Below are 27,774 nucleotides of genomic sequence, written 5' to 3'. Positions count from 1 at the left end.
TTGATCTAAGACCCTAGCCCTAAAGGAGCTTTTTATATTGTTTACATGATCGAAATAAATTAACAACCAAAAAACAAAAAGTAACTAAAGTTGAAGCTGTGCAGTGACACGTATGTGTGTGCGTTTGCGTACACGTGTGCGTGTGTGTGAGGTTGTGGGATATGTAGTTTTACTCCTGGATAAATCGCTAAACAGACGTCGTTTGGTTGTGAGAACTACAAGAATCGGCATGCACCGCGTTGCACTACGCATGACAATCAGGCACCTGACTCCACTGTGCTGAGTGTTGAGGTGTGTTTAGCTCATAACTGCTCATTAAATGAGGTTTTCTGATTGTCTTTGGAGTTAAATGTTAACATTCCGGAAGCTTCTGTGGATAATTAGAGTTTGGTGACTGTTGTTTACCGGAAGTGACGCTTGTTTCCGCCTGGTTTTTCTTGGAGTTTGAATGGCAGTTGGGTTGCTGCAGCTAGCCGGCTAGCAGCACTTTTGAAGTGAATTTGGCCTTTAACGTGAGCGCGCGCGGTGTAAACGTGTTGCTGTGTACGTGCTCAGGTGCACGGGTGGAGAGAGACACAGTCCGGCTTCGTGTCGCTGTGACTCAGCGGGACAGCTGGGGCAGTCAGGTAACCGCTAAAGACCCAGCCAGGTGTCAGGTAAAGATGTCAGGCAGCTGTGAGCACCTGAGGAGAGCGAGCTGAGGCTGCGCAGAGCCTCCGGTGAGGCTGAGGCAGCTCTGAATCACGTATAAAACCCCTCTGCTACGTGGAAACGTGCCCTAAGGCGCAAACCAGGGTCCAGCCAAAAATATGCTAATTTACCTCTGCAGCATTAAATCTACTAACAAAGGCACGCTGCTGCTGCAGAGACAGATAAACGTGAATGAGTGGCAACATCTGCAGACGTCGGGCTCAAAGCTGAACACTTAAAGTTCCTGAGAGAGGTGATAACTGGTTAAATGCATGCAAGGCCAAAAGTACTGTAATCGTTTAAAATTGATCACATATCAATGCTCTCATTCTATGTCTACACCAGAGACCTCAGGACGTCTGTGTTTTTACTGCTGCAGTGTTTTTATTGGATTTTCTACTCGTTTTCTAAGCTTGTTGATGCATCCTTGATAAAATGCATTCACTTGGAGTATTGGTGTGGAAACGCTTATGCTGCTGCATCCATACAAAGTCAGTCAGATCGGTGAAAAGTTCTCACCTGAGCCATTGTTTGTGTCCAAAAACAACTTTTGAGGATTTGATGAAGCCATCCAGTATTTGCACCCTCAGAGTAAATCCTGGTGGAGGCTGAGTTGTAGTACTGAGAAAATCTCAGAAGGTGCATTGCGGGTAAACTTGTGTAGAGCAAACTTATGTGTGTAAATCCTTCTTTCAATCATTTCTCACATATGTTGCTCTCTGTAGAGGCAGAGAGGCAGTTGCCATGGAGCCCGCCTGGCGACAGCAGGGCCGCGGGCGAGGCCGGAGTCAGGAGGCTCAGGTTGAAAGGTCACGACCCCTGCAGAAGGAGAGAGAGAGGCCAGGCACTGCTACGGGAAGAGGAGTCAGGACGAAGACGGGCTCTGCGCCTGAACCGCCGCACGGTGATGAAACACTCCATGAACCAACTCCCCCTATCGGCTGGTGTGAGTTTATTAACTCTTCCCTGCGGTCCTCAGGTTTGGCTGTCCAATCCAAGTTTGAGGAGATCAGGAAATCCAACCAGGCTGCTGCTCAGCGATTGGTCGAGAGCCACTTCAGCTCCTCCTCCTCTGATGAAGACGACAACAGCATCGATGATGGAGACCACAAGGAAGGAAAGAGAGGCAAGATCCTGGCGTCCGCCTTCACCACCTACACCGACCAGACAGGTGAGCAGCCAGGCATTGCCGTGGCAACACCACTGTGAAGATCAACTGGTCAAATGGTTAAATTGATTTTTTTACCAGGTGTGCAGATGTTGCCTGATATGAAGCTGCGCAGATGTTGTGGTGTTCCCGCTCACTCCCTGTGTGTGTGTGTGTGTGTGTGTGTGTGTGTGTGTGTGTGTGTGTTTGTGTGTGTGTGTGTGTGTGTGTGTGTGTGTGTGTGTGTGTGTGTGTGTGTAGGTGGGGATGCCACTGGCCTGCAGAGGACCGGTCAGTACGTCAGCGACCTGTTTCAGTCCGGAGCGCTCACCTGTCTGATCTGCATCGCCTCGGTGAAGAGGACACAGGCGGTGAGACGCGTGCACACACACTTTGACCTCACTGTGTGTTGATTTCACTGATCTGACGTCTCCTCTCTGGTTTCTGAAGAACATTTAACGACAGCTTGAGGCAGATTTTCTTCTTTTGTCACATTCGTAGAAGCAGATCTCACAGAAAGTCAGAAGTTCTCAGGTTGTTGTGCTTTTTAAAAAGAATTGTTCCATCTTGTCTTTTTCTCTTTAGTTTTTACTTCTTGATTGTATTTATGTAAAAGGTTTAAGTAAATAGTTGGAGAGGTGTCTGGGGTCATTTTGGTCACTTCAAGATGTTTCTGTGTAAAACTTAGTGAACTACTTTTGACCCTGGAGACTGTTCGCTTTCATCACTTCTCCTCTAGTCAACCACTACTAGTAGATAATACTACATTACCCATGAGTCTCAGCTGTAGTGACTTTTTCCAGTATTTCTACAAACCTGTGAAGTTGTGTGATTGGCTGTAATGTGATGTGCTCTTTACACAGTTTGTTTTAAAGTCTTATGAATATTAAAAGGACCAGAGAGGGAGACTGAACTCTGACATCTGTCTGTGTGCGTCCAGGTGTGGAGTTGCTCCAGCTGTTTCTCCCTCTTCCACCTGCCCTGCATCCAGAAGTGGGCCAAAGACTCGGTCTTCCTCGTCTCCTCAGTCACTGATGAAGACTTTGGTCAGAAGCAGCACCCGTGGCCCTGGTGAGGAACAAAAGCTTCCACTACGACTATAGCCCAACGTGATAAATCCATAAACACGGCGAGGGTTAAATATTATTTGGCATGAGGGTGAATCTTCAGCACAATTACATCATTTTAAATAGAACTAATTACTGATAAGCTGGTAAAATCACACTGTGTCTAACCAGAGGAAAGTTCTGTGTTACTTTTGTGTTTAAAATCGATTGTTGGAAATAGTTGTTTTTTTGGTTTTCCTCTTTGTGGTTTCTGTTTACTAAACTTGTATAATGGAGTCGTGTTTTCTGATGTTTCATCAGGCAGACATTTGTTATTTAATTGGTTGGTTGTAAGGAAATAATCATCAGTTAATGTGTCTGATTGTCTCCCCTCAGCCCAAAGTGCCGTGCAGAGTATCCACCCAGTGCCACCCCCAACAGGTACGTTTGATTTCTTTATCCTGTGTGCCCAGTTTTATCGACCCTTTAGAGTTACCACAGGCCACGCTCAGTGATAAATCCACTCTGCAAATCTACTACATCTACATTATCATCAGATTCACTTTAACAGTAACATAATCAAGTAGCATTAAAAACAAACATTAAGCGATAATGTGGTCAGATAATTGCATTAAAACAGCACAAACACAGTGCAGAGGTTCAAATCATGGACTCCAGTTACCTAACAGCTGCCTGTGTCATTAAAAGAAGACACACCAACAATAGACCCTGTGCACGAGAAAATGCTAACTTCCTGGTTTGAGACCGGATGTGGGGTTGTACATTTCCGGTAGCTTTACTTTGCGGTCAATCGCTACTGCGAAGATATCCTCCACAATCATGTCCAAAACTTGAAAACGGAACGATCGCGTTAAGTTACAAAGAGAAGGTGGGAACACTCACCACTGTGTGTCATAAAAATCTAATGATCAATGTTGACGTTTAAAGAGTTTAGATCGATCAGTTGTTTACATCACTCAACACAAGCAGAACTGCAGCAGAAGACACATCGTCCACATTCAGAAGCACATCTCTGTATAGTGACTGGTCTCATGATTTAAACAGGCAAATGTTCAGCATTCAAACTACAGGTGAACAATAGTCAAACCAGATGTTTCCCCCATTATGTCGATATCAGCTAGTCAAGTACACACCTACACAGCATGTTAACAAACCGTGAAAAAAGCCACACAAAAAATGAATGATTGCTGGTAACGGTTTCTATACATTAGTATGTACGAAGGGTATGTTGTGACTTACCTTCAAAATTACAGCGGTCCCTCGCTATAACGCGGTTCACCTTTCACCTCGCTGTTTCGCAGATTTTTTAGTGCAAGTTTGCATGCTTATTTTTTTACATCACATTGTGTCCTGCGTCCTGATCGCTGCAGACGATCTCCTCCGTCTCTCCTGTACAGCATCGCTGCATCGATGCTAGCAGTGTGACTCTGAAGTGCAGTGCTGTATGTCCACGATGTCCACCAAACGTTTTGCACCGTCAAAAAATAAAATTGGCTACTTGATTTCACCTATCGCTGGTTATTTTTAGAACATAACACCCTCGATAAACGAGGGACAGCTGAGAAATATAACATTTGAATCCTTTTTTCTTTTGCTCTGAGGCGCGGGGGAAAAATATCGACAAGTCGATGAACATCATTTACAGATATATTGGGTAAATGCCCGAGACGTCTATAGAAATGTAAATCGCCGCTTGATTCATTCATTTGCTCATTTGCTTAACTTGTTTTGGACCGTAATAGGACACCGGAAACAAAGCTCCCCACAGGAGTTTCCGCACCAGAAGTAACATATGCTAACGTGCACGTAGTCAATAATGCTAACTTTAAGCCTTAATTAGGGCTGCTCGATTATGGCAAAAATGATAATCACGATTATTTTCACTGAAATTGAGATCTCAAATATTTGACTATATTTATTTAACAATAACAATGTATTGAATAATGACTTTAAAGATTGTCAAAAAATAATATAAAATAGTGTGCAAATACTGATAACTGTGCAAATGTTTGCAATATAAGAAATAAATGTAAACATCTATGTTTAGTGAACTTTGCAGTGTTGCTCTGTGGTGCAGCTACGACACTGTAGCAAAGTTTACACACTGTGTCTACTTGATCCACGTCTGACTGAACCCATAATGTTTCCACACCACTCAAGTTTTTTTTACCTCTTTTCAACCAACGACAGTCACTCTCCTCTCCAAATAACTTCTGCTTAGCTTTCCAAGCTTCCCTCGGGTCCTCTTAATCAGCGGTCACCAACCCCCGGGCCTCGGACCGGTACCGGTCCGTGAGTCGTTTGGTACCGGGCCGCGAGAGTTGAGGCTCAGGTGTGAAATGTATCGTTTTCAGGGTTTTTATCGGTTTTCAGGGTTTTTTTGTTATCGTTTTTATCGTTTACTCGGTTTTCCTGGGTCTTTTCACGTGTGTTATGAATAAATCTTCTTTTTTTCGGTACCGGTACTAGTTTTATTTTGTTGTATTTATCCGCGACACCTTAAAGGCCGGTCCATGAAAATATTGTCGGGCATAAACCGGTCCGTGGAGCAAAAAAGGTTGGAGACCGCTGCTCTTAATTGTTGTGACACGTGTTTGAAATGCAGAGAGGTGCGCTCGGTTTGTCACACGGAGCAGCGCGAGAGTAAAGCACGAGGGAGGGGCTAATAATCGGCTCAGTCATTTTTAATAATCGTTGAAAGCCCAGATCGTAGTCGAGATTAAAATTCGATTAATTGAGCAGCCCTAATACAATTTAAAGAGGTGAGTTTTTTAAAAAAGTAGAGGACCAATAATAGAGCCCTGTGGAACTCCACGACACTCTGTGAAGCTTCTGGTTGTTTCCCCTGTACAGCTGTAATAAAAGGCGCATGAACAGCTTTCCTGGCAAGCTGTAAAGTTGGATATTGTAACATGTGAGTGCTTGAGTTCATGTTTCATCCCCACAGGCTGAAGCAAATATGGCTAAACTACAGATATTTGATATTTTGACTCAAACGTGTTAAATATAAATGTGAAATGTTGTCTTATTGAAAGTATTAGTGAGAGCTTGCCCCACCGACTCCTAACAGGCGCCAAGAATATGAACACAGACGTTTAAATTCTTTGATTTTAAGGTTTGACACTTTTAAATATCTGAAGTTCATTCAACACTTTCGGTCCCTGCTGGAGGTTTTACACGGTCGTTGAATCTGACGGTTATTAATGTCAAAATCCCTGCAAAACTTTCATGCGATCATTGTGAGGTGATGCTGCTTAGTGTTCCTGTATCCTCAGTATCGTTTGTCTTTCCACAGTTTTCTGTTTTATTCAGTTTTCAGTTCTTTCTGTAAACGATTTTATAACTTGTACTCTTTTTTATTTTATTGATATTTTTTGTTTCCTGTGTTTAATCAAAGTTTCAAAGTTTAGAGTTAAATCTATGAGTAACTTTGATCTTGAAGCAGACAGAGAGCAGTAAGCTGGCTGAACACTGAAGCACTGAAATACCCTCTAATGTTCACTCAGGCCCATGTTAACATTTCCAGATAAACATGTTGACATTCTGATACAAAGATGTTTTGGTTCACTTTTTTCAGTTTAAACTACATTAAGGCTGGAAGTTGTTATTGTTGGGGGCGTGGCCTCTTTGACTGACAGGTGGCTGCTATTGTTCGTGTTGTTGGTGCCTTTTGGAGCTTTTTGTAATGTGTTGTTAAGTATAACAACGGGCCATTTAGGAGTCTGAGCTGCAGTTGTGAGAGGTTATTTGGACGTGAGCTCTGACGATGAAGTGTCTGTAACTTCCCACCTGCTGCAGGATTGATCGCCCCATAGGCTGGAGAGAAAGAGCAAATGTAACCACTTTGTTGTATCTCATGTGAACGCTGACCAGCTTCACACAACGCAGATGTGCTGCTGCTCTCCAGCAGGGGGAGCCACACTCCACACTTACTGTAGTTTCATGCCGTTTGTGCTTCAATCTCAGTATTTACTGTTAGAAATGCTTAATTTATATTAAATGTAGTTTTTTTTGTAATTATTTGTCATGGATTCATTTTATTGTCTTTTGAATTTAGGTTTTCAGTTTAGTTTCAGTCACTTTAAAAGTTTAAGCACGTCTCTGTGTCTCTTTTAGCTGTTGTGTTTCTGCTGACTGGGTTTTCTGTCTTTAATCTTTTATCTCAGTAAATAATCACTAATCAGAAAGTTTTAAACACATCACATGGCACAGGTCGGTGTGTTGAAGACACTGAATTAAAAAAATAAATGCTGGCTGTAAACGTCAGAGTTTAAAAGCTTTTTTGTGGTGTGTTCAGGTACACGTGTTACTGTGGGAAGCTTCAGGATCCTCCGGCTGATCCGTGGCTGGTTCCTCACTCGTGCGGCTCCATCTGTCAGAAGGAGCTCAAACCTGCCTGTGGACACACCTGCCTGCTGCTCTGTCACCCCGGTAACCACACACACACTTAAGTAACATAATGCAGATCAGTTCTATCAGCTGTAGCTACTCTCTGAACCCACCTTTACCAATTTCCCCTCCCTACACAAGAGCATAGAGAAAATACACAAACACGTCACACAAACAGCTCTGAGCTGGGAGCTTAACGCTGTGTGTTTCAGGGCCCTGCCCTCCGTGTCCAAAGATGGTGTCGGTGTCTTGTCTGTGTGGCAAAGCACAGCCCCTCCCCCGTCGCTGTAGCAACAAGGTGAGCCTCACAATCTGCAGGTTTACAGCGTGCTGCGGATGTTGGTGATGCTCACCATGTGCTCTCTCTGCAGGCCTGGTCGTGTCAGCAGCCGTGTGGAAAGTTGTTGCTCTGCAAACAGCACACCTGTTCACAGCCGTGTCACACAGGTACACACACACAGTCTGTCACACACACACACACACACACACACACACACACACACACACACACAGAGTCATGTGTGAAGCTTCACTGAAAGCCCCCCCTCTCCTGTGTGTGTCAGAGTGCGCGCCCTGTCCCAGAGTCAGCGTTCAGAAGTGTGTGTGCGGCAGAGAGAAGGCAGAGAGGCCCTGCGCCAGCCCCCGCTGGACCTGCCAGCAGGTGTGTTTGCAGCAGCACACAGCTGGATTTGTGTTTATTGCCAGATTCTCCAGATGTTCCAGACGAGATGTTCTGTGTGGTCTTTGCTCGCCGAGTCAGAAAGTGTAACACGAGTCATTAAAGCTGTGGAGACCGTGTGGTTCGTCTGATGTGTTTAGTTTTATACTGAGAGCAGGAAGCCCCGCCTCCTCTCACTCACCTGTCACCTGTCGCAGGTGTGCGGCGCTCCGCTCTCCTGTGGGAACCACACCTGTGAGGAGGCGTGCTGTGATGGCGACTGTCCTCCGTGTCCTCGCTCCATCAGCAGGACGTGTCCATGCGGAAAGACCAGTGAGGGCTCACGCAAACACACAGGCTTTCACTGCATGCTACTGTTTACTAAGTGTGTGTGTGTGTGTGTGTGTGTGTGTGTGTGTAGAGTCGTCTCTGCCGTGTACAGAGGAAGTGCAGCCATGCGGCGACACGTGCGATCGCCGTCTGGCGTGTTTGAAGCACACCTGTTCAATGAGGTGTCACCGAGGGAGCTGCGAGACCTGCAGACAGGTCTGTCACACACACACACACACACACCGATCACACACACGTGCACAGACACACACACGCTGAGCCCGCTCTGTGTCTCTGCAGGAGGTGGAGAAGGAGTGCAGGTGTGGGCGATACAGGAAGCAGATGGCGTGTCATAAAGAATACCTGTGCGACTCCAAGTGTCCCAAAACCAGGAACTGTCAGAGACACCAGTGCAGGAGGAAGGTCAGTCCAGCTTCAGTCTGCAGGACATGCTTCACCTGTTTCAGCTCTCACTGGTTAGCATCACATTTGTGAAGTCTGGGCTTCCAGATTATCAGGATTATTTTAGTCATTAATGTGAAACAATTCAAATTGTTGAGCAGAGCGGCTCAGTAACCAGCAGAGGGCGACAGAGAGCTGCAGCCACCTGCAGCTGGAGACAGCTGTTAGTGATCCTCCTGGTTCACCTTCAGCAGGTTCCCACACACGACTAGATCGACTCCCAGGATAAAATCAAACTTTCTTTAAAGTTTGTGGTCCTGGATTGAATCCGTATGTGGGAAACTGAGCCTCGGAGCTTTCATCTTGGCTCCAGATCGACTGAACTCAGCGAATTTGAGTTTTTATGAAGCAGTGAAACAGCACGGCTATAAAGAAAGCAGGTACGCTTGATTTATACCACAAAACAAGCAGAACGTCACCAGTAAAACTCCTACACAAAGGCCTCGAGGGTACAAAGTGTGAGTCTGCACAGGTGGGAATCAGAATAACGGTGAGGATGTGATGCAGCAGGCAGGGACAGTTAGACCCAGAGGACGTGTGGGTGTGTGTGGATCGCCCACTCGGTGTGTAGCGTCTCAGATTTGTTCCACTCTGAGTGTGACATTAATGTTCCACCAAATCCTCTGATGGTTCCTGCAGTGAAACATCTGGAGCCTCTGGAGTTGTTATTGTCTCGGGTCTCGGTGTTAAATAAATGATTATCCATCAGCCGCGGTGACGGCTGGTTGCAGAACGACACACGTAAGAGCCTTCATACCTCCGTCTTCCTCTTCTCTGGCGGATTAAAGGTCTCGGAGAGCGAAGGCGAGCTCGACGCAGGATTGATGAAACGTCTGAGCAGCGAATGAAGAGGGAACCCCACGCTTTCGTCCCGGTGTCTCGCTTTGATCGCATCTCGTTTTTGTGGCGTAAATGTCACCCTGATGGCATCTGATCCGAGTTTGATCTGATAGGGAAAGGTTGTCTGACGCCATGTCTGACACGTGACATGATGAGGTTTAATAATCCGCCCGCTATCAGACCCGTGGGGCCAACGGGGCGTTTCCACCTGCTCAGATGTAAACGGGCGCTTTCAGCCATTTTAATGTTCGCTGCCTCATCCTGTGGTTGTTTGTTACCAACAGGATTTAAATACTTAATGAAGCCCAAACAGCTGCAGATTTTCCCTTTTTTCTGGCACCGTAAATGTTTTTGCACCTGCTCTTTTATAAAACGATCTCGTTAGCTTTCATTTTCCCATCAAACTCCTCGTTTTATCTCATAAATCGACTTCGTCTGTTTGCTTCTCAGCAGCGTGCCCCCCTGAAAGCCCACAGTGGCTCTTTGTGTAGTTCAACAGCGTGTTCGTGGAAGTAAAAGATGTTTATGAAGCTGTGGTAGATGGTTAGCAGCAGCTGGTGTCCGCCACCTGAGACCCCTCTGCTCCGTCTGACCCAGCAGAGTGTTTATAACGTCAGCGTGAAAATCTTTCTCAGTGGAGACGTGACATTTACAGGATTTTAAAGCTGGAAAATGGATTGTGCCAAACTCCAGTCCAGCTACATGGGAGTCCCAGTTACACCTGAACTCACAGGGAGTCAGAAACCTGCAGCTTCTTCAATGAGCTCAAAACGTCCGGTTCTTAAAATCCTGGCTCCCTGCAGAGGAGCGGCCGTGACGTTAACCTGAGTAAATAAACTGTGTCCACACGCTTCATTATTAAGGTAAATGTGAGGAGCTCAGAGTGGAGACAGCACGTACAAAGTAGTCGGCTGATTAATATAACTGTTATTAATCTGGAACATTTGGGGGCGGAGCTCATACGACCTTTGATACATTCAATCACAGGAAGTTCCATTTCCATAATAAAAGCTCCTTATCACCGGACGGAGGCTGCGGGGTGGCGGGGAGCGGCGCTTTCTCTCGTGAGATGACCTTTAGGGTGCAAAACTCCACCTCTGTTAGTGCTGAACAGAGTTACTCACAGCTGTGTGAAATAACACAACGTGATGACGTGTTGCACATGTTTGATGATTTTGGCGCCAAGCAGCAGAGCAGGACGAGCTGCGGTCGCCTGTATTAAAGAAGTAGAAGAAGAAGCGCCTCAGAGATGAACCTGTTTCCCACGATGCTTTGTGTTTCAGTGTTGCCCCGGTAACTGTCCCCCCTGCGACCAAAGCTGCGGCCGAACCCTGGGCTGTCGGAACCACAAGTGTCCCTCAGTCTGTCACCAAGGTAAGTAATCTGATTACATTTAGATTGTGCAGAATCACAGCGGGATTCAAATCAGTTGGAATGAATGGATCAGTGATTCATTTGGTAACAGGCTCAGGTTCATTTGCATTTATTGCTTTAACCCTTTAAGACCTACCATAGAACCAAGTCCACCAGAGCTTATATTTTACATGCTGTGGAGCCATTTTTGGGAGCATTTCAAGTTGATATACATCAATACAACCATTATAGCCCAGATTTTAATAATATGTCTGCATTAAGTGCATAGTAATTACATAAATTGCAAAAAAGTGCAATAAACTACAAACAAATTGAAAATCGTTTTTGTTTTTTTAACATATATTTCTAGTTAGAGAAATTTAAGAGGCTTATCCCTCAAAACTGTAAATACAAAAAAGTTGCACAAAATAGTTTCCCACCACAGGAAATTTATTTTGAGTGTCTTCATAGTTTTATTTTTGAAATACACCAATTTTTATACACTGCAGGAAAAACGAAAATAAATATTATAATGCAAATTTGCAAAAAAGCAGCATATGCATCAAAATAAACTATTTCCAGCAGTGCAATATGAGTCCTAAGCATCCCAGAAACGACACAGAAAGTCATAAAGTCAAACATAACTTTTAAAAACACCTGTATAGGCTCATGAGGCCCTGATGGTAAAAAACTACATTTCCGCAAAAATGACGTCACTTCCGGTTTAGTGCAGGTCATGGCGGACATGCGATAGTTCGCGCTGATGGACGTAGGAAGTGTTACAAACAGCTGATCGGGTCGGCAAAGCGTGTTTCTGGAATATTATGTTTTTGTTGCTGCAAGCGCTTTTTATGCAGTTTTTGCAAAGCTATATGTGGAAGGAAACTGTGACCGAGGACAAGCTGATGGCATAAGATGTAAGTACAACTCCTCAGGTTTCATATGCAAAAAAATTATTGTGCTAGCTTACGTGGTTGTAGTGCTACCGGGATTTAAAAGTAGTTACACCAAACAGAGCGTGCTGCTCCGACCGGTTTTAAAGGGTTAAAGACAGACCTACGTTTCCCAACATTCAGCTGAGACTGAAGTCAGTGCTGATGTAACAGCTGCAGTTCCTCTCGTGTCCACCGGAGGCTCCAGCAGTCAGACTACCTGTGTTAAACAAACACGTTTAGGGGCCAGCAGTAAAGAAAGTTTGAGTCTCTGAGCAGACATGGACGGACCTCAAACTTCTCAACACACACACACACACACACACACACACACACACACACACACACACACACACACACACACACACACACACGTCACATCACATCCCTGTCTGTCAGATAGGCTGTGAAGTGTTGAAGGATTCACAGCTGGATGAAGGTGAGAGGTCAAACTGAGGAGTTCTGGCCTACTTAAGAGACTGTGTGTGTGTTTGTGTGTGTGTGTGTTTGTGTGTGTGTGTGTGTGCGCGCTGACATTTCTTCCAGCTGATAGCACAGGAAAAAACACGCGCTCTCGAGTCTTTGATAAAGGGAATTAATGACGATCAGCAGGAAACAGAGGTCAACTTTTTCCCTGTTTGAATAACAGACAGCTTCCTGCGTCTATTGTTCCCTGATTGGGCGATAACAGATAATTTATTCATCCATCCGCCTCTTGATTGGCTGAATAGATTAAAGTCAATTTATTGGTGCGACTGCGTGCTGATTGGCTGCTCTGACCTTTCAAGAGGGAGCAGGGAGAAGGTTGCAGCACTGCCAACGCATTGCTAAACAGATAACAGCTGCCACGGAGGCGTGTGTGTGTGTGTGTGTAGGTGTGTGTGTGTGTGTGTGTGTGTGTGTGTGTGTGTGTGTGTGTGTGTGTGTGGCTGCAAACTTTGAGGCATCAGTTCGGTTTAGTTTGACCTGCAGAGGTAAACTTTGATATTGTGACTGGTGTAACTATGGAAACTATAAAACCACCCAACCCCATGTTTACTTTTTAACATCACTTCAGTGGGAACGATGTTTCCCACAGATGTGGATCCTGTTTGTGGTGTTAGGGGAGGACATGTTTTCTTCAGTCAGTGATTAAAGTTTTTCCTCTGCAGAGATTTTAATCGCTGATTTCTTTGCAACGAGTAAATAACAGGCCGACGTAATCGGCTGCGTCTCTGGGCTGCAGGACTCCACCAGGCTGCCCTGGTTTCAGGATATTTCAGGACAGCCTTCATTTGGTAGGGGCACAGGTCATCAAGCAGTGACCTCTGACCTGCACTTGGGTAGTTTACGTCAAAGTCAAACCGGCTGGAATGCACCTCCGAGTCTAAGGCCGAGGTTCTTGGTTGCTAAAGGGTTGAGTGGTGCTCGTGGTTTGGGTGGAGTTGCAAGTTTAGATCTTTATGTCAAGAGAGAAGAGAGGAGCAGAGGGGAAGTGAGGGATCAGGGCTCTACCAGGAAGACACAGATAACCAACCAGTTATCTGGTTGAGTCTGTCATCCTGCAGAGGAACTCAATCTTGGACTGCAGCTGGTTGTCTTTGTTCTGCTCTGCAGCCTCTGTGATCGTCTCATGAACCTGTTCTAACCTCTTCACATCAGCCGAGCAAACATCGAGCTCCCAGTGCACGACAAAACTAGCACCACCAGCTGCAGCCTAAGAAGATGTCCCCTTTAAGTTCAGCCTACATTACTTTGTCCATCGATGGCGCTACAGATGTTCTCCTGCACCACAGTCTAAAATAAGCTCCTGGTTCGGACATCGCTCCTTTAGAAGGAAAAGCATCTGCTGTTCAGGTTTTATCGGCACAAGCTGTGAGACACGAGTCTCCCACTCGGTCCTAGCTGCTGCCAAACATTCGGTGTTATTTTAATGGAAGTCTTCACAGCAGTGAGTGTCGACTGACGCCGTGCAGGCAGACCTGCCAACGTCTCACAGAGCAGCAGTTTATCTGATTGCTGAACAGGAAAGACTCAGAGACGTGTTTGTCATGAAGAACGTGTTTGTAGGAATATTACTAAACATATTAGACAAAACCGGATGAGGGAATTCTTTCTGTAATCATCAATTGATAGAAGATATGTATATCTGCCCCGGCTCGGACAGTCTCGGTCGTTGTGTCCTTGGGCAAGACACTTCACCTGCCGCCTAGTGGTGTTGGCCAGAGGGGCCGATACCGCGATACAGGCGGTCTGCTCAGCTCAGTGGAGGATTTGTAATAGGAGGATATATAAACTCTGATGATCATGTTCCCCCCGGTTTATCTGAAGATGACTGAATTTGCCCTTTAATGTCACCCTCTCTGACTCAGGCAGCTGTTATCCGTGTCCAGAGTCGGTGGAGGTCCGGTGTACGTGCGGCTCCACGGTCCTTGTCGTCCCCTGTGGCCGCGAGAGGACCACCAAGCCACCTCGCTGCAAGGAGGCCTGCAGGTAACCACACACACCTGTGCTTTAGATGCTGAGGGCAAACCTGCAGCGAGGAGGTTAAAAGTGCAGCACTCCTGTTTTCCTCTTAAATAACAGTTCTGCAGTTATGCAACGTCTCCTGAGAGCTTTGATTAAAACATGCCTGAGGGCCACAGCGGGTTCTGCTTTAACTGAGTTTTAATTGTTTTCACTCTTGTTCATCGTCGTTCATCGTGCTCTGCTGTAACGAGGCCGATCGTTGACCCGTAACGAGCTGCTCCTGTTTGCTTTGGGCAGAAAAGAGAAGCAGGGATTAGAAAGGTCTCACTAAAGTTTCATCTGCTCCTCAGGTGTCCTCCGTCCTGCCACCACCCGACCCGAGAGGCTCACCGCTGCCACCCCGGCACCTGCCCCCCCTGCAAGCAGCCCTGCCTGCTGCCTCTGCCCAGCTGCAGCCACACCTGCCCGCAGCCCTGCCACGACGTGGTGCTGGTCAAGTCCCAGCAGGTAAAGGACCAGTTCAGGTCCTCGTTGTTTCTCTGGGATCTGCAGCCTGCTGACCTCTGACAAAACCACCAAACACATGAGGCAACAGCTGTGACTTCAGATGCTTTTACTCTGAAACTCTGAAAGCGCTGATGTAAAAGTAACCTTTACATCTACTATTTTATTATAAAAGAGTCTTTGTGTTAAAGAGAATCAATCACCAGAATCATTTCAGAGCTTTAAATGTGAATTAAACGAATAAAAACAACGACTGCTTTACTGGAAGTAACTAAATACTTTATTACTTCCATTTCCTGTTTCTTATACAGTCAGATTTAGCAGGAAGTTTCACTTTGTGTGACACTGCACATGTATGTTTAGTTACTCTCCAGTTTAGATTGTTAGTATGAAATATAATTCATAAATCTGAGTGCGTCTTTAATACTCTGCAGATGTTCTCAGAGTTTTGGTGCTTAAAGCTGAAGCTGAAGTACTTTTTATTCAGATCTGGACGCCGTGGACTCGAGCGCATACTTCTGTGTGTTTGCGAGCGCCGTTGTCAAACATCTTATCGACATCGCGAGCTCCATAAAGCAGGAAATGTCCCGTTTCCTCTCGGGAAAAAACACCAAGTTTTTTCTCCGTGTGGTTTAGGTTCACTTAGCCGGACCGTGGGAGCAGCCGTCTGAACCCGCGTTTGTCAAGAAGGCTCTGCCCTGCCCGCCATGCCACGTCCCCCTACCGACGTAAGACACACACACACACACACACACACACACACACACACACACACACACACTCACTCTCTCTCACTTTCTTCTTGATCACAGCAGCAGGTAGACGTGAACTCTAACACAGATTAGTGGTTGTTGAGTTCACACCTATCCTGCTCCACTGTAGGTCGTACTTTATATAAGAAGTTAACAGGTATGACATCACCACCTACTGACCAATCAGATCTATGGAAAATAGCATCACCATTTCTGGAAGATCCCAGAGATTGTAGATGGTGAGAGACGGTTAGGAGGAATCTTACCCTGGGTTTTTCTGTTCGTCAGAGTGTTTGAAAACATCTTAATGTCGTACAAGTTTAAACTGGTTCTGTTATCCTCAGCAGCATCACTTAGAGACCTGTCAGGCATCCATGACAACCAGCGGTCGCTTGGGGAAAGCGTATATTCCCAACGTGAATCTCTTTGTGAATGAAAGTTGGAATGACTGGTTGCTGGACTTTACTGGCCGGTGCTTCAGTCTAACGACAGCTTTTCGTTCACTTCACTCTATTTCACACATGCTAACTCTTTTAAATGGAATTCATGCGCGTCTTTAGGCTGACAACCAGCCCAGATAACAGAAAGTCCTGGACATGTTGAACCTGCTTCATAGTGCTTCCCGCCAACATATGAACCTGGTCTCAGAAAAGTGTTTTTCCTTTTAGAATTGAGCCGCGTGTCCATGAAAGGCAAACATTTGCTGCAGAGCGGCGAAGAAAACGTGGTCACATGTTTCTGATCAGCATCGCCAAAGAAGCAAACGTGGATCGGTTTACTTTCCAGAACATTGAACATGTGCAGAACCAGAAAATCAAAGTGTTTCTGTGCCGGGGCGAGCAGTGGTTCACATTTCCTTAAATTAGATTTCAATGAATATGTAAAACATGATGTAACGTGCCGGGCTCCCTGCAGACGCCGAACCAAGCTCAACCGAGGAGCTGGAGGCCTTTTAAATAATTAAAGTGTTTTCATCATGTGGTGCCCAGAACACCTAAACACACAGAAATCACACCCACACACACACTGAGGTGCTTTGGTCCCGTCACGAATCATTAGACCTGAGATTAAAAAACACTCCGCCTGCCAGCTGCCTGCAGCTCAGTGACGCAGTCAACAACCAACATCAGCCATCTGTGTGGGTGTGTGAGAACCACTGTGAGCCTTAGTTGCTGTTGCACCGCTGTATCCCCCCTACACACACACACGCACGATGTTGAGTCAAACTTGTGCTGGAGCCGGTCGTCCGCGGCTCTGCGTCGGCATGTCGAGGCAAAGCGAACACAATTGAACCGGGGGTCGCGCAGATTCAGTCACGTTTTCTAAAAATGTGCCAGAAAGTGATCATGTGATGTGACAAAGCGGCCGTGAAGGGTGGGAGTCGATTGAGTTGAAACCATCGCACAGCGTTTACGTGAACTGACCGAGGTGACGTAAGGTCGGCGCGTAATGAGTAAATGGATCGTTTAAAAAAGTGATTGAAGTTGGTAAAAACAAAACAGACACATGTTTGAAATTAAGTAAAATAAATGGAGTTTAGTAGAATGAGCTGGAGAATATATGGTGAGTGGATGGTCTTTAGTATCTTTGTTCACAGTAGTGACAGGATGTGAGCCGCTAACCGGGATAAAGTTAATGAGCGGAGCAGAAGCTGAGGCAGCTGGGAAATATACAAATAACAAGGATGCTCGCAAAAGAAAGGATGGAATAGATGAAGTTTCAAGTGACAGTAAAAGCATGAGCAGCTGGAAAGTGGGTGATTTTAAATTGATGGGTGGAAACGAAGAGATGATAAGCAAATGTGGTTTTACAATGTGAAAAAAGTATCAGATAAACTAAGTGATGCCGTGGACCAACTGGAAAATATGGAAGTAAATGGGAAGAATGGGAGCGAAGGGACTTTATATGAGAGAAGTGATGGACTGTGATGGAAAACTGACGAGGCAAGTGTCAATATGGAGGTAAATTAGATGCAAAAATGTGATAAAAGTTCATTAAAAATGTGGAAAGAACAGCACTGGAGCAACTCAGCAAGCCAAACAAAGCAGCGTCAACACTTTGTCTTCATCTGTGCCTGACGGAAAAACAGGAAGCGTTTGGTAATCAACCAACAGCCGAGCTCTGCACATTTCAAAACAGTCTTTTCTTATTAAGGTCACTGTCAATATCTTCGTCCACTGGAAAATATGGAAATAAATCAGATGAATGGAAGTGAATGGATGCCTGTAACGGGTGGATACGTTTAAGGTTTAAAGAAAAAGCAAAGTTAAAGGAAAAAGCCAAAAACGGCTAAAAAATGTTTACGAGAAGTCTGGACTCTGTTTAAAATGTCACAAAAAGCAGAATACTGTGATCATAAAACCATATCCAAGTTGTTTGTTTAAACAGATACACTTTTCCTTATTATTTCTTTTTTTTTTTTATCAAAATCTAATGAAAAATATTCTAAATATTGTAGTTGTAGTATAACAGCTGGAGGGAGATGTTAGAGATGATCAGCTGGAGGGAGGTGTTAGAGATGATCAGGTTGTTTTTCAGCAGGTCAGTGACATGAGTGGGTACGAGAAGAGCATCTTATAGAGGCAGACGGTCACCGATCGGTGGAAATAAACTGCAAAAAATTTCAGAATTTCATAAAACTGCACAGACTTTGAGTATCTGATCGTCTGCAAACGAGCGAACGTTGAGTTTGAGTGATTGCAGTAAACATTTGAACCCTAACGAGGACACTCGTGTGAATAATGAGTGGAGGTGAGCGGTGCAGTGAGTCTTTGTTTTTGTCTTTCAGGGCCTGTTTTGGAGAACACGAGGTAAGAGCCAGCCTGGTCACAGCCTCCATCTTCACTCTTCTTCTGTTTCTTTAAACTGTACAAACGATGATGCTCTTCCTCTCTGGTCATCGACACTCGTTTCCAGCATAGCACGAAGGCTCCACGTATCTGTCTTTGTAGATTTATCACTTCCTCCCTGCACTCCTCTTTTTATCTGTCCTACTTTCCCACCGTCCTTCCCCTCCTTAATGTTTTCCTTTCCATCATGTTCCCTCGTTCCAAACGCCGTTCATTATTAGTTTGTCCTTCTGACCTCCTCTTCCTCATTCACTCCTTCCTCCTTCTATTCATCTGCTTTGTCCTTCTCTGTATCTCTCTCGCTCTTTTAATTCTCTTGCGTTTCATCTCATTTAGTCGTTTGGTATTCAACACACTCATATACAGGCGCTCGTTCACCTCCAGACGAGGTCATCAGAGCTAACGATGGAGGGTCTGTGCTGAACTCTGTTTGTGCTCGGCAGGTCAGCCCGGTGCCGTGTCATCGTCAGGGTCGTTTCTCCTGCAAGCGACCCTGCGGACGACCTCTGACCTGCGGCAACCACTCCTGCAGCAGAGAGTGTCATCTGGTTAACAGCAGCAATCCAGTAAGGAGCTTGTTTAGATGTCTGTTAATGAAATCTGATGAAATAATATGGCACCAACAGAAACTGCTGTTCCTCTGTCAGCCACTTGAGACTGGCACCAAACGCTGGGCGGTCCCCAGAGACTGTATATAACAGATGGATGTAGCTGCTAGGGCACATAAGTCACGATAACACCACTGCAGATATGTTTAAGTATATATTCACATTTCCTGGCAGGTACAACAATAGCAGCTCTGACAGTGAGTCAGCCTCCAGTGGCAATTTAGAAAAAACAGCTACTTCGGATACCTACCCCACTCCTGCTTTACAGGTGAAAATAGAGCAACAGGACCGCTAGTCTTTGACTTTATTTATTTTCTGCTGTGTTTTACTTGCATCTATTTGAAAGACTGAGTGTAAACACACAAAATATTTTATTTTATGTGCTGGAATGTGCAGAAAATAGGTTTAAATGTTAAACTAATTTCTTCCAGTCAGAGAATGTTGCAGATAATTAAATCTTTGCTTGATGCATAAAGTTAAAAGATTAAAACTAATAAAACAAGTTTTAAAAAGAGACTTTTCCATTTGATTACATTTTGTATGATGATTATGCAGAAAAAGTAGAATTGGGCTGAAAGATCTATCACTTTATCACCTATTCAGGTTGTAAATCGTGTTTTAAAAAGTAACTAAGTAACTAAGTAATTAATTAATTTTGAAAATAAGTAATCAGTAAAGTAATGGGATTACTTTTTTGGGGAAGTAATCAGTAATTAGTTACTGATTACTTTTTTCAAGTAACTTGACCAACACTGGTTACCACTAACACATTCAAGGAATTACAATCAAGTCCCTGATGTCGGTCAACAGGACTTAAATGTAATTTATTACAAGATTTAGTTACTCTGTTGTTAAAGTGTTAAACACTCATGTCATACTTTACTGAAAACACGACCTGGACTACAGGATGTGATGCTGCTGCTGGCGGCACCTTGTAGCAATACATTCACACTTAGACTTCATCAGTAACAGAAAATCCCCTTGTTTTTGTTTGCACTAGTAAAGCTACAGTCACCAACAAAACATCATCCAGTATGATCACAAACATCCTGGAAATATTGTGTTTAATTTTGGATTCATTGGATTCTGGACTTTTTTCTGGATCCACAGGCTGCCGTCGCACAGAAACCTGGTAGCTGCTGCTCTAATATTCCAATAAAATCCTCGAATTTCACCAAAACTGGAGCTCAGACGTCTTGAACCACCTGTTGGTAAAGTTAAACACAGCAGCTATTTTATTGGTCAGATAATTGCATTAAAAATGCTCCAATGCGCCGAGGTCACGTCCAGGGACTCCAAATAGCTGATGTCATCATCCACCTGTCAGTTACAGAAGCCAGGCCCTTAATGATACAATCTGTAAGCCCAATTAAAATGTAAACAGGTAATTTATAGAGTACAGTTGTTAAGTATGAGGCACCTTGTGCTTTTGCAAGCATGTATATATTTTAGTAATTAAAAGCTAGAGGATCGATAACAGAGCCCTGAGGAACTCCGCGAGCTGTGAGAAAACGTGTTCTGGTGTTTGTTACTCACAGTGATCCTACTGGTTGCTTCACCTCATCTCATCTCTCTGCAGTGTGAGGTGTGTGAGGAGGGCTGCTCTAAGCCCCGCCCATCCGGCTGCCCTCACTCCTGCCCCCGCCCCTGTCACCCAGGCGCCTGCCCCCCCTGCAGCCAGATGATCCGCCAGCGGTGCCACTGCAAGATCAGCCTGCTCTACGTGGAGTGCACGTCAGTACAAACACACACACGAACACATGATGTAAACAAAGTGAGTGATGGCATGACTGGAAACATGAACGATAAAGTCACGACTGCGTGTAAAGATGACAGACTCATCAGAAGCTTTTTCTTTTCTTAACTTCCTCTTTTTAAATCAAAGCAGAGCTTCTTGCTTCATAATTTGAAGCAGAAGGAACAAAAATGCTTGAGACTCACAGGATGGTCGATGTTAATGCGTTTAAAGAGAAGTAATATCAGTGTTTTAGCCAGCTGTCAGACTGTGCAATGATGAGTAAGAGCAGAGCCTGATGTCAGTGCTGTGTAAGAAGCCTCGCGTCACCCATCGTTCTTTGTTTTGCTTAGAAAATGTGCGACGGTGATTTATCAAAACGTGTAGCTGGATGAGGGGACGCGACAGACCCTGTGTGGCGCTCAGACACCGTCCATCTGCTGCAGCTTTTTAGGTCTGCCACTTCTTCTTTTGTCCTCCACTTGTTTCCTTCTTTAAGGACACACTGTGCAGCGTGCTGAGATATGCCAAGCTTTCAGCTAATAGCTCTTTGGGAATCACCTTGTTGGTACAAAAATCCCATTTGATGTCCGTGAAACTGTTTTATCTTTGGCATTTTTCACAGATTCAACTAAAGGAATGAGAGCGAGTGATGTGTGATTGTTTTTTAGGGAAAAAAGACGCCATTTAAATTTGGTTCTTTGTTTTCTGTTACGTGTCGCCACAGCACTGGAATGATTTACAGATCAGTGCTTAGGGGTTTAACAAATAAGAGCCAGACTCTGGGAGGGGGCATCTGTGAGAGGTGTGAGGACGAAGACAAGCTGAGGGAGAGCCGGAGATTAATAAAAAGGAATAATTCAATGGACAGAGGTGGCAAACACATAGTGAGGAAAAGATGAAACACCCGGTGTGCTCTAATGGAGCGCTACAGTTCTCTAAGCTCATTAAGATCAGATGTGGCCTGATTATTTAAGACCTTTCATTGCTTCTTTAAACCTGACAACAAAGTGTGGGGTGGTTTAAGACTTTAAAGCCGATCAGAGCAGCACGCTCTGTTTTGCATAACTACTTTTAAATCCCGGTAGCTCTGCAACCACGTAAGCTAGAGCAATAATTTTTTTTGCATATGAAACCGGAGGAGTTGTACTTACATCTTGTGCCATCAGCTTGTCCTCGGTCACAGTTTCCTTCCACATATAGCTTTGCAAAAACTGCATAAATAGCACATGCAGCAACAAAAACATAATATTCCAGAAACACGCTTTGCCGATCCGATCAGCTGTTCATAACACTTCCTATGTTGGAATAGACGCCAGCGTGAACTTTCACATGTCTTATACTGGTGTTTTTAAAAGTTATCTTTGACTTTATGACTTTCAGTGTGGTTTCTGGGATGCTTAGGACTCATATTACACTGCTGGAAATAGTTTATTTTGATGCATATGCTGTTTTTTTGCAAATTTGCACAATAATATTTATTTTCATTTTTCCTGCAGTGTATAAAAATTGGTGTATTTCAAAAATAAAACTATGCAGACACTCAAAATAAATTTCCTGTGGTGGGAAACTATTTTGTGCAACTTTTTTGTATTTACAGTTTTGAGGGATAAGCCTCTTAAATTTCTCTAACTAGAAATATATGTTAAAAAAACAAAAATGCTTTTCAATTTTTTTGTAGTTTATTGCACTTTTTTGCAATTTATATAATCACTATGCACTTAATGCAGACATATTATTAAAATCTGGGCTGTAATGGTTGTATTGATGTATATCAACTTGAAATGCTCCCAAAAATGGCTCCACAGCATGTAAACATATAATATAAGCTCTGGCGGACTTGGTTCTATGGTAGGTCTTAAAGGGTTAACACTTGCACAGGACTGTAACTCTGTGGTCTTACTTATATGTCAATAGAAGATTTAATTGAAACACTCTTGCCTACCTTGTGTAAAATAATGTCTGTATGAGTGGAGGCGTGTTTGTTTAAGAGGAAACTGAAGTTCTTTTTAAAGTCTGGCACAAACTCAGACACTTGGCGACAAATCTGGAACATCTCCCGAGTCTTCGGTGGCCCTGAGGCGCAAAACACAACAACAGAACAAGTGTGAAGTGGTTTTCTGTAGGACTCAACTCACTTCCAGCTGTGGTTTCCAAACCGTGCCGTGAGGCAAGTCCAGGCTTGTTCCAGCTGGATGTTTTTAACTGCGACGTCGAGCTTCACAAGACGTTCTGAGCAGTCGGTTCACTGCATCTAGTGTCACTGCAGCAGCGTAAACACAGAGGCTCCCTATCTGCTGCTGTGAGCTCCGGGTGATCAGCAGCTCATCGCTAATAAAACATGTGTGAACTAACAGTGTTACTGCTGACCGATCGATCGCTCTCTCTGCAGGAAGCTGACCGCAGCCGACGAGCAGACCAAGGAGGCCCTGAGCTCCTGCAACAACCAGTGTCCCAAAGAGGTACGAGCACCAACCATCTGTGGTGTCCTCCCTAAGGGCCCCAGTGCATCATGGGACTAGTTTATCAGCCTTTGAGTGCCATTAAAGTGTGACCGCTCTGCAGGTCCCAGCTCTTTCCTTTCTTGCTACGCTCCTTTCCTCTTTTCTTCTCCTGTTTTTCTCCCTCCTCCTCCAACGGTCAATAATCGTCAGTGACACAGTAACACAACGCCGTCCGCTCAGCGCTCTGATGGCTTTAACCGTGTGGCGCCAGCTGAACACCAACAGTCTCGCTCTCAAACTCGTGCTTTCCTTTCACCTGGGAGTGATTTAGTGTTTTCATTCTGTGACTTAAACACACACAAGTAAAATGTTTGAGCAGTGCGGCGGTTCGTGTGCGTCCTTCTGTCAGAACACTGTTTTCATTCAGCTCTGAAGAGCCAAGACACACTTACGCACACACACACAGACACACACACAGACACACACACACAGCAGGAATAACAAACATGCAGCGGCCGCAGCGCTGTGGTGTTTACACTCTTCGTCTGCAGGTTTCAGCCTCTCAGTTCGATTTTCTCTCCGTTCAGTCGGCTGATCTGAAAAATGTTCCCATGAAGTAAGAAACAAAGTATTTAAAGACCTTCAGATGTTTGTTTCAGCGTGTCGATCGGTGTGACCCTGTGAAGTCCTGCAGCAGTGGAGGTCTGTTTTCATAAATCATTACAGAAGAGAAAGAAAACTTAGCAAACATTTATTTTTTTCATGTCGTACAGAAGTTGAGAAGCATGAGGATTTGAGTTCACCTCCACATCCTCTCTGTCTGTGCACCCAGTGTGTGGCTGCTGCTGCTGATGTCAGCATTACAAACGCCCAGGTGGAGGTATCTGGCACAGAGGTGGCGTCTGTGACGTCAGCGCGTTCATGAAAACAAACTCCAGCTTCAGTGTTTTCTGTGCTGCTAACCATCAAAGACGTCAGACGCTGGCTTGGACTTCGCCGGGTTAAAAGAAATAAATCCAGAAGTCGTCTCGTCTCGTCTGGAGATGTTGAAACTCTTCACAATCGTTTCAAAACATGAAAGAAACCACAAAAAAACTTGTTTGAGTTTCAGCCTTTAGTTTATGTGAGTCTGATACAAGCTGCGCTCCAGCTGACAGTGGTGACGTTTCCTCCACCGCGAAAGAATCAAAGCGACCGTAGGGGCGGAGCCAGTGTTTCGTTTCACTGTTCGACGGTTGCTTCATGTTTGTCTTGGACAGAGCTGACGTTTGCCTCGCTACAGCAGCACAATTAATCTGTGTGTGTGTGTGTGTGTGTGCAGCTGAGCTGTGGCCATCGCTGTAAGCAGGTGTGCCATCCAGGTGTGTGTGAGGAGACGTGTCAGCAGAAGGTGAAGCTCCGGTGTCCCTGCAAGAGGATCAAGAAGGTAAAACCAGAAGCACTGTGGCCACTTTATTAGACACCTGTGCAGTGTGAGTGTTGATGATGATGTAACTGTGGACGTCTGTCAGGATGAGAAGGTTGACTCTCTGCTTATGACACTATCAGTCATGATAGAGCATCAGTAAAGTCTCATTCAGTAATTTCTTCAGTGGAAATACTATAAACGATTCCTTCATGTTTAATTTACCCCAGAAAAAGCAAAAATAATCACTCATTAGACTCGTGGTTGGATAGACGATGTCACTGGTGGAGTTATGGATATTTTGGTTGTCTATATTTAACTTTGAGGCTCACTCTGTCACTCTCAGCTGTTTAGGAAACAGTCACAACCTCTAATCTACTGATTTGTGAGCAGGTACAACATATTTCCAACAGTATTTCCTACATTAAAAAGGTAAAAACATTCACATTTGGATGTTTGAGGGGTCGACAGTGGAGCTGTAGAGGATTCAGGGTCACCTGGTCCAGCCCTAACTATATGCCTTAGCAAAAAGGAAAGTTTTAAGCCTAATCTTAAAAGTAGAGATAGTGTCTGTCTCCCGAATCCAAACTGGAAGCTGGTTCCACAGAAGAGGGGCCTGAAAACTGAAGGCTCTCCCTCCCATTCTACTTTTAAATACTCTAGGAACAACAAGTAGGCCTGCAGAGCGAGAGCGAAGTGCTCTAATAGGGTGATATGGTACTACAAGGGGCCTGAAAACTGAAGGCTCTGCCTCTGTGATGTGATCTGACTTCAGTGTTTCACACCTGCAGAGACAAATACATTTACTCTCTGCAGCGTCTGGAATGAAATGTGGATAAGTTGGTTTTTCCTGGCATAAAACAGAACAATTTCCACTCTGCAGGACTCTGACATTAGCTCTGTTCGCGTGTGTGTGTGTGTGTGTGTGTGCGTGTGTGTGTGTGTGTGTGTGTGTGTGTTCATGTGTGTGTGTGCGCAGGAGGTGCTGTGCTCGCTGTCGGCTCAGTTTGCTGTTGAGTGTGACGACGTCTGCAGAGAGCAGCAGAAGAAAGTCAGCCAGGTATAAACACACACCTGTACAGACTGAGTGATTCACACCTGGACACACGAACACTGACTCTGCGTGCGTTTGTGTGTTTAGCTGAAGGAGGCGGAGCAAAGAGCGGCTCAGGAGGAGGAGCAGAGGAAGCTTCAGGTGAGTTTCATGCCGTTCCACCTGGATGAGGTTCAGACTTTCAAACGCTCAACATGTAAAGCTAATAATAGCTGCGAGTGATGACGGCGGATGTTGAGTTGATGTGGTCGGAGTCCAGCTGCTGGGTTTGAACTGTGTTATTGTGCAGGAGGAGCTGGAGGCGTTCGAGAAGCGGCAGCAGCGAGGAGGGCGGAGGAACAAGAAGCGAGGTAGAAGGGAGGAGGTGGACGACGAGCGCTCGAAGGCGGCAAGGTGGTGGAGGAGGTGCGCCGCCTTTGTCCTTGTCCCGCTGGGCGGCGCGCTGCTGTCTGCCGCCACCTACTACTACCTGCAGGAGTCGGCCTGAGCAGACGGCGGCGTGCAAGCTTCTGTTTCCTGCCGCCATTCAGACGCTCGCTGCGACTCTTCCCTTGCGAACCTTGCGTTGACCATAGCAGCAGTGGCTTTAGGTTAGGTTGGATGGTTAGAACTTTGAACACAACGCTGCCTCACGTTTCAGAACAAGAGGAAGTTTCTCCTTTTTCATTCAGTGAAAAGTTCGATTGATTTTTGAAAGCAGTGAAGAAAAACGTTAAAATAGTTTAAGTTTGACTAAATTGTTGTGAGAGATGAGCTACGTGTGGTTTGTCACTTCGTCACATAAAGTAAGACTTTGTGGCTCACAGTGACCATGGTAACAGGCATGACTGACTCAGTCTGATCAAAACTTATGGGAAAGTGATTTTCCCCTCTGCTACCAACCAAATATCTCAATTATGTGAAAAAAGGTCAAATTATTTGGCCTGATCCTGATCCAGTGGTTCCCAAACTAAGCAGCACTGCAGTTTAGTAACGTCCCTGAGGTTCCACTGAGCCAGTCCCTTGTTTATTTGTCAAACATTACAGAAATAAATATGTTTACAATCTGATATAAATATGTTTTTGGGTTCTATAGCGTAACACATACAGAAATGCAGTAACCAACAAGGTCATTGAGAGTATCAAAAACCTGAAACCTGTAAAAATAACCTACAGTGGAAGAAGGGGGCGGGGCTAAACTGTGTTTGTGGAGTTCCACATGGCTCTATCGTAGATCCTCTACTTTTTATTCTGATTTAAATTATATTCTTGTTTGTTTGTTTTTTAGTGGGGTCTCTGTGGGACCTCTAGGCTGTCTTTATGCTGTTGGAGCCTTTGGAGACTGGGTCTGTTTCATGGTGGTTTAACTGGGACAGAAATAAAGGTTTGGGAACCACTGGGTTGGTCTAGTTTCATCATCAGTTTCATGCACACTGACATGGAGCATAGTGTTAGATCATGGAGTCAGCTCATGCCTTACTACACATCAGTGTGGGGCGATCTTTAAACTGGTTTAGTCTCCATACATTAGCTGCTTTGTGCCCTCCTGCAGGCAGCTCCTGCTGTCCTGCTGGGTGTCTTCACTGATGTGTGTGCATGCCTGCACAGAAAGCATGCCCACGTGAACCTGAGGTTGTAGTAGAGAGACTGATGCTGCAACAACAACACGTCCTAATGATTCCTGTTTTCATCCTGGTAAACCTCTAATCAACCTTTAATATTCTCCATAATTGTTTTTAATGTGTTTCAAGTTCAAAATGAAAATAAGAGACGAACATTTTGACACTTAAGTTGTAGTAATTGATATCTTTGGTTCCCTTTAAATGCTTTTCCTCATTAATGTACCTTCATTATTCTCCCTAATGTGTAATCTTTATGTTTGTGTAAGTTTAAAGTACAAAATGAACAACAGGAAGTTTCTGACTGGAAAAATCTGAAATAAATCTCCTAGAGTCATTTTTGTGAGGAACCCATCAGATGGTGGAACTCAACTAATATTGATGCTGAAATGTTTCAATTGTTTTGATTTAAACTTTTTCTTTCATATTTTTCACTCTTTTTTCCTAAAGACTTAAAAAATAAAGCGAAATAAAACAAAAACCCTGTGTTCATTTTTCCAATTGAGCTT

At 44.7% G+C, this 27,774-nt stretch overlaps 1 protein-coding gene across 1 annotated transcript; it reads left to right on the top strand.

The window, feature by feature from the left end:
* Positions 1-218: 218 nt before the first annotated feature.
* nfxl1 (nuclear transcription factor, X-box binding-like 1) lies at positions 219-26,614 on the top strand. The gene is made up of 26 exons (XM_087832198.1): positions 219-291; positions 1,416-1,594; positions 1,670-1,861; positions 2,099-2,208; positions 2,778-2,908; positions 3,280-3,324; positions 7,202-7,335; positions 7,506-7,591; positions 7,665-7,740; positions 7,857-7,954; positions 8,170-8,284; positions 8,373-8,497; positions 8,582-8,704; positions 10,867-10,957; positions 14,220-14,340; positions 14,667-14,823; positions 15,457-15,548; positions 18,361-18,382; positions 18,865-18,998; positions 19,228-19,241; positions 20,568-20,763; positions 23,157-23,226; positions 24,530-24,634; positions 25,593-25,673; positions 25,755-25,808; positions 25,957-26,614. Exons 2-26 carry the CDS (start codon positions 1,435-1,437, stop codon positions 26,152-26,154), a joined length of 2,730 nt encoding a protein of 909 aa, XP_087688324.1. The 5' UTR covers positions 219-291; positions 1,416-1,434; the 3' UTR covers positions 26,155-26,614.
* Positions 26,615-27,774: the final 1,160 nt, after the last annotated feature.

Source organism: Neolamprologus brichardi, chromosome 3, assembly GCF_056152115.1.
Source record: "Neolamprologus brichardi isolate AB-2024 chromosome 3, ASM5615211v1, whole genome shotgun sequence".
Classification (NCBI taxonomy): domain Eukaryota; kingdom Metazoa; phylum Chordata; class Actinopteri; order Cichliformes; family Cichlidae; genus Neolamprologus; species Neolamprologus brichardi.
The sequence above is the reverse complement of the archived record's forward strand: the minus strand, read 5'-3'. Positions and strand labels throughout refer to the sequence as shown.

Bases quoted from the DNA above. Each gene is read 5' to 3' on its own strand.
- nfxl1 (XM_087832198.1), top strand. From the start codon at position 1,435: ATGGAGCCCGCCTGGCGACAGCAGGGCCGCGGGCGAGGCCGGAGTCAG. The intron at 7,336-7,505 runs GTAACCACACAC...TGTGTGTTTCAG, and splicing joins CCTGCTGCTCTGTCACCCCG to GGCCCTGCCCTCCGTGTCCA. The intron at 7,592-7,664 runs GTGAGCCTCACA...CTCTCTCTGCAG, and splicing joins CCCGTCGCTGTAGCAACAAG to GCCTGGTCGTGTCAGCAGCC.